Raw genomic sequence first — 14,189 nt, forward strand, 5'->3', positions numbered from 1 at the left:
ATTCTCCTGTTTTTGCAATTAGTAGAATTTGATTGAAAAATGGAAAAAAATTTATAAGGAACATAAATGGAAATTAACTTTTTGTAATTAATATCCTCATGAACTGTTAAATTAAATGTACTTAAAAGTAAAAGCAGGGAGATTACGGCAAAAAACAAATATGACTGTACGTGTGGTGTGCGGGTCCGGTAGCTTATTTACCGGTTACATCCGGTATCTCGGTAAATTTCATGTTTTTGTTTCACTCTGGTAAAAGAATTTTAAAAAAAATTCGTGAAGTTTTCTTTTAATTTAGTTTTTTTTAACCAGAAAACGACTGCTCCAAAAGAAGAGCATTAGGGAAGCCTTCGCAGTTTGCAGGACATGGCTTTTCTATGTTCTCTCTCTCTCTTATTTTTCTCTCTATTTTCTGTTAGGCATCCTTTTGGTAGTAACTCGTTTCCTTAATAAATCTCACCAAATAGTGAAATTTTTTCTTCATGTTTTGCTATCTGAGTGTTTTTTCATTTCATTTTCCCCTAAATTTCTGTACCATTTTTGGTTGGGTTTAGAGGGAAAAGGGCTAATTGATTAGCTTTTGTACTGCTTTTAACTGTTGATCTTTGACTGGTTCCTTTAGTAGTATCTTTCTTTTTTACTCTGCCTTACTTATTTTTACTGTTTCGGGGGCTTGTTGATTGATACCCGGCAAACAGTTTTTCTCTTTCCTGAAGCTTGTAGAAAAGTGAAAGATTGGAGCTTGATTATTGTGTGTTTATTAGTGATTTATTGTCATTATGATGATTGTAAAATGAGGAACTTTTGACCATAGAAAAGAGATCAGAATAAAGTAAAGGGGAAGGAGCGTGGTGGTGAGATGCATATGTGTGAGCTTGTTGGGGGGGAAGAAGAAGAAAAAAGGATATTTTTTTTATTGCTTTATATTTTTCAATGAGAGAAGAATTGAGTGGAAAGACACCAAGTTTCACTCTTTTTTTGTAATGTGGGTTGAAGGGTGCTTGTCAGTGAAGTGAATTTAGAGCTTGTTTGGGGTTAGTGGTGGAGGGGTTTAAAAAAACTTTTCTTTTTGGTTCCTTGAGAATCTGTGTTGCTTTTTTTTTTTGGAGGAAAAAGGGGGTGGGTTCAAAGATGCCTATGTTTCAACCCTCAAAGAGGGATGGTGTTGTTGTTGCTGGATTTGATGGTAGTGGTGATGGGCAAGTTCTAGATCTGGATACTGCTGTTAGAGATGGGGTTTTGGGTGGTGGTGGTGGTGGAATCATTGGTGCTGGTGGTGGTGAGAAATTGGATCTAAAGAAAATGATTGAAGAGCTTGATTTACCTGAGATTCCTTCTGTGTTTATTTGTCCAATCTCTCTTGAGCCAATGCAAGACCCTATTACTCTTTGCACTGGCCAAACCTATGAGAGGTCCAACATTCTCAAATGGTTCAATTTGGGGCACTATACTTGTCCCACTACAATGCAGGAGCTTTGGGATGATTCTATTACTCCAAATAGAACCCTTTACCATTTGATTTACACTTGGTTTTCGCAGAAGTATTCGCTCATGAAGAAGAAATCCGAGGATGTACAAGGGAGGGTAAGTGAGCTTATTCAGACATTGAAGAAGGCCAAGGGTCAAGCCAGGATTCAAGCCTTGAAGGAGCTGAGGCAAGTTGTGGCTGTGCATGCTATTGCAATGAAAACGGTGGTTGATGAAGGTGGAGTTTCTCTAATCTCATCCTTGTTAGGTCCATTTACGTCCCATGCCGTTGGTTCTGAAGCAATTGCCATCCTTGTCAATTTGGAGCTTGATTCAGAGTCCAAAACCAATTTGATGCTGCCAACAAAGATTTCATTGATGGTAGATATGCTTAATGAAGGGTCAGTGGAGACAAAGATCAATTGCACGCGATTGATAGAGAAACTAATGGAGGAGAAAGAATTTCGCTCTGAGAGCATCTCTAGCCATCGGCTATTGCTCGGTCTAATGCGATTAGTGAAAGATAAGAGGCACTCGAGTGGAATCTTGTCTGGACTTAGCTTGCTTAGATCCATATGCTTACATAAACAAGTCACGAGTTTGATTGTGAGTATTGGAGCCATTCCTCAATTGGTTGAATTGTTGCCTGCTTTGGAGCCTGATTGCTTGGAATTAGCCCTTTTCATATTGGACACATTATCGTCTCTGCCGGGAGGCAAAGCAGCATTGAAGGATTGCGGAAACACAATTCCAAATATGGTGAAGCTTTTGATGAGAGTTTCAGAAAGCTGTACACAATATGCATTGTCAATTCTGTGGGGTGTGTGTGAACTTGCCCCTCAAGAATGCTCCTCAGTTGCGGTGGAAGCCGGTTTAGCAGCAAAGCTGCTGCTTGTGATTCAGAGCGGTTGCAATCCCGTGTTGAAGCAAAAGTCTTCGGAGCTCTTGAAGTTATGTAGCCTAAATTATACAGACACCATCTTTATCTCAAAGTGCAAGCTCACAAGGACAATCCAGTGACAAGTTAAAGGGTCTGCCATAATTGGTTCTTGAAACCTTCCAAGAAGGATCATACATATGAGATATGGGCTTTGAGGTATGAATTAGCTCTCCTGTACATATTAAGCACTTCAATTCCAGCAATTTGATTCAACTTTTCATAAAAGAACACTCATATGTGGATAAGGAAAAAACACACATTTCATGCAGCAATGGGATCATATCAAGTTCTCTAAATAAAACCCTGAAAGGATAAATGATGTGAACAAAATTGTTTCATGTGGCATGGATTATTATAGGTGGGGTATGTTGTTGGATAGAATATAACTATTTGTGCAAGACTTTGGAGCTTGCAATCACAATTGTAATAGATAAATAATTGCTTTGCTCCTTGGTCTTGGGGGGCCCTTATTTCTCCCAAGTTGTTCCTAGGGTAGGGGCCTTGACCAATTTTTCCTGTCTGGGTTTTGGCGGAACTTTTGCATTTTTAGCTCCAAACATTTGTAGAGGTATTGCAGTTCCTATGGATATCAAACGTCCATTCAATGTGAACAATGAAAGAAACCATTTCTTTAATTTATTTGAAAAGCTATTTATGTAAAAATTGTGGTGTATGTGACTATTAATAAATCAAATACATATAATTATAAAAAGAGAAGTGTTATAGTAACTTTTACACATGCATCGAACTGTTGCTATTTGTGGGGGTGGGGTCCATATTTTGTAAGTCTGCATCTTCCTTTGTGGGAGAAATTGAGGACAACACCCATTGTCACCTCTCTTTCAATCACTGTTGTGAAATGTTTCAGTGCTCCATTCCTCAATAATTTTCCTATTTGGAATCAGTAAAAAAAGTTGGATTACAGTGTTTTTTTTAAATCTTTACATGCATTTATTTGTCCATTTTTTTGGCTAAAAAATCAATATTTCTATGATTTCATTTTACCTCCAAGATGAAGAAAGCAAGGGAAAGATTCCCCATTCCCTTTCTTTATTGCCTTGTAAAGAAAGCTCTGCAACTAAGGCCATTGGCCATGGCATCTTTGAATAACTGTTAAAAACTCGAAACAATAGTAAATGTTTGATCAATACTATAATAAGTGATATCATAACTCGAAAAAGAGGTAATGTTCATGTGTCTTGGTGAGCCAATCCACATTTGTTGCCTGTGGGGCCGTTGGTAGCACCATCATTAGAAGATGCATTCATTCCGGATAGCGAACGATCATACATTTGAAATTACCAAACGATTACGATAAATAATGAATAAAACAGATATGACATGTCATTGTGACGTTATAATAAGATGTCTTTGTATAAATCTGAACGAGGCTTTGGTGGTGGAAAGCTGGCTTAAGCTTCCTTTGTATTTCCAAAGCATCACAGTCGCCGCCATGCTTGCATTGTTGGACATTACTTGTTAGCGCAGTCTATCCAACGAACAGGTTGGACCCTTTCGCAGAAAAAAATTGTGATTATAGTGTAAACTAATCATTTAGTACATAAACTATCAGTTTTGATATGTTTTAATACTTAAACTTTTAATTTTTTAAAATCATACATGGCGTTTAGTTTTTGTTTCATTTTAGTATCCAACCGTTAAAAACTTAACGCGTTTAGTACCTAAACTATTAATTTTAGTCTATGTTAATACCTAAACTTTCATTTTTTTTCCAGAAGTTAATGCTAAATTTTGAACGAGGTATTAGAATGAAATAAAAAACTAAATTTAAGTATGTTTTTGAAAAAAAATTAAAAGTTTAGATACTAAAACGGCTTAAAATTAATAATTTAGATACTAAATACGTAATTTACCCTAAAAATAGTCCATTAACCGAAACACTATGCAGTGAGGAGTTCCATTTTACCGTCTTATTTAGATCGAAAGAATTGGAAAAAGAACAAACATGATTGAAAAAAAGGCGTTGAAGAGTTGAATTTATGCATGACATGAATAGATTGGACAATATATGAAACAGTGCACTCTTTTCCGGCGGCAATGCTGCTGCTACGAAAAGGCCTACTCTGGTTCACGATTTTTGTTTTGTAGCGGAAACCCCCTTAAATGATCTTCGCACAGCTCAGCGTTCGTAAAATCTCGAGAAGCCAACATAGAATAACATAGACAAAAATGCATCAGACGTCCAAAGCTCGACAATCAAAGTAGCCCTCGAGAAAATAAATCAAATATGATATTTTAAGTAATGTTTTTCGTTATTGAATATAGCGATATTGATATGACAGTTTATGATGCTGGCGTGACAGTTTATGATGTTGACGTGACAGTCTACGGTAGTTGATAACATGACGGATAATATGATAGATAGACTAAATTGATAACTCCAACATGACAGATGTATTGCTACATAAGCACCATGAACCATCGCATTAGCATCATAAACTGTCAAATTAACATCCTAACGATCAACAACATAAAAAATTGGTTAAAAATCTACATTGAATTTATTTTATGAGTTGAAAGACCATGTTAAGAAAAAAATTAATACAAGGACAATATCAATTTGTTTTATTGCTTTAAGTCAACAGACTATTGGATTGTTGTTAGCAAGACACATTTCAGCTGGATTTTGAACAAGTTAATTAAACTGAGGGACGAGGCTAGTAACCTTTTCAATCCTGGGGCTAACTTATCTCAAATCAAGGGCAGGCAGATTTGGGATAGCATCCATAGCAGAAGAGAAAAGGTTGCATGGCATAGGCTCATCTGGTTTCCCGCTCACGTTCCTAAGTTTTCCCTTGTTGCTTGGATGTCTCTGCTTGATAGATTGCATACCAAAGACCGACTAATCAGGTTTGGAATTGCGGTTGAAAACGATGTGTGTGTGCTATGTGGGGCTGGTCGTGAATCTCGTAATCATCTCTTCCTTGAGTGCTTCTTTGTGCGCGAGATATGGAGAACTGTTCTGCATACTTGTGAACTGCTGCATCAGTTGCTGGGCTGTTGGGATGATGAGATTCGCTGGATGGTCTTGCACTTTAAAGGGAGATCCCTTGTAGTCCATATTCTCAAACTCGTTTGGACCGGTTTTGTTTATTTTACTTGGGAGGAACGTAATCTTAGGAGTTTTAGAGGAGTGATACGTTCTGCTGATTCAATTGTAAATAATTTACGTGAGGTGGTTAGAGCTAGGATGTATGGGGGTCACATTAATAGATCTGATACTGTAAATAGGTGGTTGTGCCTAAATTGGGGTATGCTTTAGTTGTTTGTAAACGCTTCCCGTAGCAGCTTTGCTGCTTCTTTTGGATGAATAAACTTTACTTATCCAAAAAAAAATTTATTTTCATAAGTGCATAAACCTCTAATCCTTTTTGTGAATAACATAGTGTGTATGTATAAGCCAACTTAAATTTTGCTTTCTTTTTCTTTTCCCTTTTATACAATAAAATAAAATAAAATAAAATTATATTTGGTCTTTGCACGAGTTCTGAAACTTTCCTAATCAAATGGCCATATAGCATCGCCCATTCACACCACTAATAGTTAAATTTCAGGTTAGTCATCTCAACTTATAAGATCAAGTGGTTCGATTTGAAAGGATTAAATTGTTATAAAAAATGACGAGTGCATAGCAATCCCTAAACGTATCACAATACTTGATTATAAATATACAAATCTTTGATACATATTTATAGTTGTACAAACACAAAAACTCTAGAGATGATATGAAAGTCTACGACCCCTTCGCATCGAGAAATTATTTGATGGACCCGGTTTACCACGTCATCCGTGGTCCCAACCAATAGAATATATTCATCTCAAGGTAACTTTCAAATAACTACCACTCTTTTTTTACGTGTATAGAAAAAAATGATGTGAATGAACCTTATTGTTTGAGACTACGGATGATGTGGTGAACCGGATTCATCTAATAATTTTTCCTCCGCACCCATCTCAAATCTCTATTTTTTTTTCTTAATTTCTTTCTTTATTAGGCGGATTAAGCCAAAACAAAATTCATATTATTCTCTAAATTTTTTTATTAAATTCGTTTACTTTTATAAAATATCGTCGAACTTAAAAGATCATTTAAAAAAAATTAGTATATCTTTTAGAACTAAAATGATTATTCTTACCAATACGGCTTTATTTTGGAGCTTTTCTTGAAGAGTAGTTTGAGTTTGTGTTAAGAAAAAAAAAAGTTGAGGCACCGCCCACGGTACCGCATTGCAGCGCAGCCTCGAATAAGCATTTGAGTTGGTCGTGAGAATTAATGTTGTCCAAAGGGTTCATCCACTTGTGTTGGTCGGTTCTTTTTATTTTCTAGCACGACGGAAGAATATTCATTTCAACAAACACATTCATCTTACAACAGCTACTGTGTATGAAGAAGCAAAACAAAACTTTTAATCTCGTACGATTTGTTTGATACCTATGATTCCCAAGTTTTCCTCTATCACGGGAAAAATCAAATTCCAACGTCGAATAAAAATAATACTAATGCTTTATCCAATTACAGAAATTCAAAGGTTGTACGAACAACTAGGTTGCGATTTATTTTCAAATTATTTTAGTTTTAATTATTTCCCAATAAACAACTTTTATTTATTAATTTTTTAACCCGAGATCGCAAAGAATGAACAGTGAATCAGATCTAGACCTAAGATTTATTAGATTAAATCTCAATTCAAATAATATATTCTTTTAAGACTTTGGTAGTTAACTCTTGTATTTTTTTTAGTATAACCACCGGTATTCAATCTATTGATTGATCAATCCGGATCGAGTACTGTAGGGATAAAAGCAACCCTTCCAATCCAATTTATTATATTCGCAATCTCAAGATTCAAACTTTTGATCTTACTTAAGAGATCTAGTGACTCATCCCACTAGACCAATTAGTTGTTGATAGTTAACTCATATATATATAATAATGTAAAACTGTTGTTTATAATTCAAATATATTTTAGTATGAAATTTCTTTGTAATATTTGATTCTATTTATAGTTATTAAAATAATATTTGATTCAAATATAATTATAATTTTAAAATTAACTTAATTAATCTAATATATTAAAATATGTATTTAGTTTATCTGAATTAGTATATCTAGGTGTTTATCTTAAAAGGCATATCTACTTAGCATGCCTGATTTAGCCAAAGGACCTTAAGTGGAAATTATTTAGGTTAGTTAACCCTAATTATTCATTAATTGTCCCACTGAAAAAAAGCAAAGGTTAACCACAAATTAGGTATTTGGATGTATAACATATATACTTAATATAACGTAGGTATCTTCATTCTTTTGATCATACGTTGGAGAGATAATTGAAAAATACTTTAGTGAGAGTGGAATAAAGAATATGCTCTTGTCCATAAAGGAGGCATCTTGACGTTCTTGGAGAGACACAACAGAATGAGCATAGTGTCACGAACTTAATTGCTCAATAAGCCTCGTGCGGCCTTAGCTCCTTTTCGCCCCTTGCGATAGCTAAGTCAGCCTCACTCGAACTCGTGCTAGAGAAAGGATTGGCAAGGAAACAAAGAAGAAAGGAAAGAACTTAGAGAGAAAGCTTGTTGAATGCTTGAATGCTTACAACTCTTGGATGATTTACAAATGAGGATTCTACACCTATTTATAGCATCCCACCTCCTCAATGGACGGTGGAGATTGATTTGATCCTACGGTAGGGAGAGATTCTCTAGAATTCTCCATTATTTCCTACCTAACATGGAAGACTCTAGAATGCTTCTAGAATATGTACAAGTCTTGAGTGTTCTAGAATAATCTACACTATTCTATCAACCTCCAAGACCAAATGTGGCCCAACATAGCCAAAATAGCCCAAAGTGTGGGGAAAAGGCCCAATTTCGTGACATTCTCCCCCCACCTATTCTGGCGTCGTCCTCGTCGCCTCGTACGCTTTGAGATGTTCTTCGAACTGCCACAAGTCTTCAGCTAGTTCCCATGTTGCCTCGGACTCTGGTAAGCCTTTCCACTTGATTAAATACTCGGTACGCGGTGGGACTCCTCTCTTGCGGACCGTCCTGCTTGTGAGCACCGTTTCCACCTCTTTGTCATAAGACTTGGTTACTACGGGAGGTGCTCGATGCGAATACCCTCGGCTTGGGTCTTCCTTGTCGGCATGATATGGCTTGAGCATACTTACATGGAAGACCGGATGAATCTTAAGTGTACTTGGCAAGTCTAAGCGATAAGACACTTTTCCCACCTTGGCAAGTACTTGGAATGGTCCCTCGTATCTCCGTATTAGTCCTTTGTGAACGCTTCGGAGGGCTTTGAATTGTTGTGGCAAAAGCTTCACAAAGACTAAGTCTCCAACGGAGAACTCTCGATGTCGCCTCTTCTCGTCCGCCCATTTCTTCATCTTCTTTCGTGCTTTCTCCAAACAGGCGCGGGCGATGTCGGCGTTCTCCTCCCATGACTTAGCCATCTTGGCGGCCCCGGGACTCTTACCCTCGTCAAGTGGCATTGTCAATGTGTGCGGCGTGAGCGGTTGTTGTCCGGTCGCAAGCTCAAACGGACTCCGGCCTGTGGCTTCACTTCGCTGCAAGTTATAAGAGAATTGGGCGACGTCTAGCAATTTAGCCCAATCTCGCTGGTTAGCACTCACAAAGTGTCGCAGATAACACTCCAACAAGGAGTTCACCCGTTCGGTCTGCCCATCAGTTTTGAGGGTGAAAGCTTGTGGAGAAATTTAACTCGGTGCCAAGGAGCTTGAACAATTCCGTCCAAAGGCGTCCGGTAAATCGAGGGTCTCGATCACTGATGATGCTCCTTGGTAGGCCCCAATGCTTCACGACATTCTTGAAGAATGCTCGCGCGGCCTCCTCCGCAGTGCAATCCTTGGGGCATGGTATGAAAGTCCCATACTTAGAAAATCGGTCCACGACGACCATGATCGAACCGTATCCATCGGACTTGGGTAATGCACTAATGAAATCCAAGGTGATCGCATCCCAAGGTCTTTGGGGAACTGGTAAAGGTTCCAGTAATCCCGTCGGCTGTCGGTTCTCCACTTTGTCTTGTTGGCACACAAGACAAGTCTTCACGTAAAGCTCCACGCTATCCTTCATATGGGGCCAATAGTATGCCGTCTCTAGCAATGCCATAGTGCGCTTTTGACCCGGATGACCAGCCCACTTGGTGTCGTGACACTCTTTGACAAGATCTCGCCTTAAGTTGTCCCACTTTGGAACATAGATTCGTCGTCCCTTGGTGTAGAGTAGACCGTCCTCTACCCAAAACCGTTGGGTTTTGCCATCGCTAGCCAGCTTTACTAATTCTCTTGCCATTGGATCTTGCTCAAGGCCCTCCTTGATGCGTTCCAACACGGTTCCCTTGGCTAGAGAGATCGCGGCGAGCTCCGCCTTTCGACTTAAGGCATCGGCTACAACGTTGGCTTTGCCCGGCTTATATTCCAACGTGTAGTCGAACTCGGCTAGGAAGTCTTGCCACCTAGCTTGTTTTGGTGATAGCTTCTTCTGGGTCTGAAAGTAACTCGTCGCCACGTTGTCGGTCTTGATGGTGAAGTGCGCGCCGAGTAAGTAATGTCTCCATACCCGCAAGCAATGGATGATGGCTGTCATCTCCTTCTCTTGCACCGTGTACCGCCTCTCGGTGTCATTCAACTTACGGCTCTCAAATGCTATCGGATGCCCCTCTTGCATTAATACTCCCCCGATAGCAAAGTCGGATGCATCGGTATGCACCTCGAACGGCATGGTAAAGTCGGGTAAGGCCAAGACAGGTTCTTGGCTAACTGCTGCCTTCAGGTTCTCAAAGGCCTTTTGACATTGTTCGGACCACTCCCATGCCTTCCCCTTCTTGAGTAGGTCCGTTAATGGTGATGCTCGCGCTGAGTAGCCCTGTATAAACCGGCGATAATAATTTACTAGACCAAGGAAGGACCTCATCTCACTTACCTTGGTCGGCGGCTCCCACTCGGTTATGGCCTTGATTTTGTTCTTGTCCATTAATAGCTTCCCGTGGCCGATTACATGTCCAAGGAAGTGTACCTCCTCGGTGGCAAACGTGCACTTTTCCTTCTTGACGTACAACTCGTTTTCTCGAAGTATCTTGAACACAATCCTCAAGTGGTCTACATGTTCTCTGATGGAGTTACTGTATACCACGATATCGTCCAAGTACACCACCATGAACTGGTCCAAGTACGGTTGGAAGAGCTTGTTCATGAGCGTGCAGAACGTCGCCGGTGCATTGGTTAGACCAAAGGGCATGACCAACCACTCGTACGATCCGTATCGGGTGATGCATGCAGTCTTTGGCTCGTCGCCTTCTGCTATTCGAACTTGGTAGTAGCCTTTTTGCAAGTCCATCTTCGTGTACACCTTGGCTCCTCCAAGTCTGTCAAATAAATCGGCAATCAAAGGGATCGGGTAGCGATTTTTAATGGTTACCTTGTTAAGTGCCCGGTAATCGACGCACATGCGCAATGACCCATCGTGCTTCTTTTGGAAGAGTACCGGTGCGCCATACGGTGCCTTCGAAGGTCGAATCATTCCCATATCTACTAGCTCCTTGAGTTGCCTTCGAAGTTCCTCAAGTTCGTGTGGGGCCATTCGGTAGGGTGCCAGGGCAGGCGGCTTGGCACCGGGTTCCAACTCGATCTTGTGATCCACCTCACGCCTTGGGGGAAGTTTATTTGGTAACTCGGGCGGCATCACGTCCTTGTTTTCCTCTAGGACTTCACGGATGATCAATGGTAGGTCATCCGTTTTCTCGATCTCGTCATCTTCCTTTAGTATGGCCAAGTAAGTAATGTCCCCTTTCTTGATGCCTTTACCAAGTTGTATGGCCGAGAGTTGTGTGGCATCTCGACCTTTCTCTTTCGGTGCCTCGACCGTGGGGATCATGCAAGGAGATCCTTTCTCCAAGATACAAACAGAACTAAAGGAAGGCATAGGGATAGCGGTTACCTGTCGGAGAAAGTCTAACCCCAAAACGACTTTAAAGTCATCCATGGGAATGACAGAAAAGTTCACTTGGCCCTTCCAAGTGCCTAAGCGTAGCTCGACCCCTCGTGCCACGCCATGGAGTGGTACAGCTTGTGTGTTTACCGTCTTGAGCCATCCTGTGCTCCCAGTGTACTTTAGGCCCAAACGGTTGGCTTCGTCTTTGGACACGAAATTGTGGGTAGCTCCCGTGTCCACCATGGCTCTTGTCGACTTCTCGTTGATCACCGCTTCCACATACATGAGCCCATTACTCGATGTTGGTGTCAATGGCTTGGCCTTCAAGGCGTTTAGAACTTGGAGTGACCCCATCTCGGCTTGAGACTCTGTGTCTTGACGATCGACGATGGCAGACAACGAACCAAGTTTGGGACAGCTACTCATCGGATGTGGTCCTTTACACAAGAAGCATCCTCCTTTGGGAACGAATGCCTTTTTCTTCTCTTCATAGTCCCTTCGGCCCGGACGTCGATCACGATCTCCCTCTTTAGTTTGTGGCCTTCGGTGATCTCGGTCTCGGTTGCCTTGGTAATTCTCCCGCCGTTCTCCCCCACCTTTGGCTGGATACTTATCTTTATTTTTCGTTGCATTGGTGTGGGAGTAGGGTTGGAAGTCGACAAGTGACTCGGCGATGGCAATGGCCTCATCAACCGTTTTAATGTCCCGACGGTGCATCTCTTGCTTGGCCCATCCTTGTAGTCCGTCAATGAAGTAGAACAAGAGATCTTCTTCGGACATATTGGGAATTTGAAGCATAAGAGTTGTGAATTCTTTCACATAGTCCCGCATGATACCCCGTTGCTTCAACTCCCGTAATTTCTTGCGAGCCTCGTAGACCACATTCTCGGGATAGAAGTGCTTCTTGAGTTCTTTCTTGAACTCATCCCACGTATCTACCCGACAAGCTCCTCGCTCAATGTCGGCATGTTTCCTACGCCACCATAACATAGCAGTATCGGAAAGATATAAGGCAGCGGTCTTTACCTTGGCGGCCTCGTCGTTAAGGCCGATTCCCTCAAAGTATTGCTCCATCCGCCATAGGTAGTTTTCGACTTCCTTGGCGTCCCTTGCCCCGTTGAACCCTTGTGGCTTGGGGCACTCGACCCTCGGGGTGGAGACATGGTTAGCGCTCCCGCTAACGACGGCTCTCTTGCAGAGCGTCAAGTCCTCCCGCATCCCCTCGATGCTTTCACGGACGGCTTGGATCATATCCTCGAGCTGTATGAACCGAGCTTCCACCTCGTTGTTGGTCTCTTCGGCATTTCCTTTGAGTGTGTCAACTTGCTCCAAGACATGGTCCTCCAACGTCTTGAAGTCGTGCTGGACCCTCTCCAGCTTCTCGCCAAACTCTGCCACCATCGGTTCTATGGAAGTGCTCTCGCGGGCCTTACTTTGGTCCCTCTTCTTATTCTTGTTGTTGGGTGCAGCTTCTCTTCCACGTTCCTCAGCAACAGTTGACTCGTTCGAATTTCCGGCCATTCCTACAATACACGTGCACGATATTGACGCCTTTACTGGCTCTGATACCAACTGTCACGAACTTAATTGCTCAATAAGCCTCGTGCGGCCTTAGCTCCTTTTCGCCCCTTGCGATAGCTAAGTCAGCCTCACTCGAACTCGTGCTAGAGAAAGGATTGGCAAGGAAACAAAGAAGAAAGGAAAGAACTTAGAGAGAAAGCTTGTTGAATGCTTGAATGCTTACAACTCTTGGATGATTTACAAATGAGGATTCTACACCTATTTATAGCATCCCACCTCCTCAATGGACGGTGGAGATTGATTTGATCCTACGGTAGGGAGAGATTCTCTAGAATTCTCCATTATTTCCTACCTAACATGGAAGACTCTAGAATGCTTCTAGAATATGTACAAGTCTTGAGTGTTCTAGAATAATCTACACTATTCTATCAACCTCCAAGACCAAATGTGGCCCAACATAGCCAAAATAGCCCAAAGTGTGGGGAAAAGGCCCAATTTCGTGACAATAGGCATCTCAACACTCTATAAAAAAAAAACACTACACAATAGATTGAGGCATCTCAATGATATAAGCACATATTGGATGATATTACGTTCTTTGAGAGATAACATGAAAATACTCTTGAAGAATTATAATGTTTAAGAAAAGGAAGTAGAACTATGATATTTGTATGCAATAAGAACACTCAACACTACACAGTATGCTAAAAGAAAGATTTTCTTAGTACAGTGTGACTGTGTGTATAAATAATCTCATTTTTTTATCTTATTTATAAGATAAAGATAAAGGACAAATAAATAAGTTTAATCTCAATATGTCTTTATGTACTCAGTTTATGAGTAGGCTTCGTTATTGTATAATTTAGACTAGAAAATAAGGAGAACTAAATTTGAATTCTCTTTACCTTGAGCACTTATTTTGTATATGGTTCCAAATTAAGCTTTCGATCGAGAAGCTTATCTAAAAATATTTATTTTTTATATGGTATCGAATCAGGCTTTTAAATCAGAAAACTGTCTAAAAAATCAAATTTAGATCTAACCAAAATCTCTTCGAAAACACCATCACTGATACATAAGGGTGTTAGAAAAAACCCGAAACCGTTAACCGGTATAACAATTATATTTAGGGTAAACTACGCCAATGGTCATTGATGTTTGGGTAAGTTCTCATTTTCATCACTAATGTTTCAAAAGTTACAAATAGGTCACTAACGTTATCGTTTGTGACAAATTGGTCACTCGCTGTTAACAACCATTAAGAGACGTCACGAAAATCACACGTGGA

At 40.5% G+C, this 14,189-nt stretch overlaps 1 protein-coding gene across 1 annotated transcript; it reads left to right on the forward strand.

The window, feature by feature from the left end:
* Positions 1 to 455: 455 nt before the first annotated feature.
* On the forward strand, positions 456 to 2,991 carry LOC120138076 (U-box domain-containing protein 30-like). The gene has a single exon (XM_039153677.1). It carries the CDS (start codon positions 1,129 to 1,131, stop codon positions 2,482 to 2,484), a length of 1,356 nt encoding a protein of 451 aa, XP_039009608.1. The 5' UTR covers positions 456 to 1,128; the 3' UTR covers positions 2,485 to 2,991.
* The last annotated feature ends 11,198 nt before the right edge of the window (positions 2,992 to 14,189 follow it).

Source organism: Hibiscus syriacus, unplaced genomic scaffold, assembly GCF_006381635.1.
Source record: "Hibiscus syriacus cultivar Baekdansim isolate YM2019G1 unplaced genomic scaffold, ASM638163v2 tig00110678_pilon, whole genome shotgun sequence".
Taxonomy (NCBI): domain Eukaryota; kingdom Viridiplantae; phylum Streptophyta; class Magnoliopsida; order Malvales; family Malvaceae; genus Hibiscus; species Hibiscus syriacus.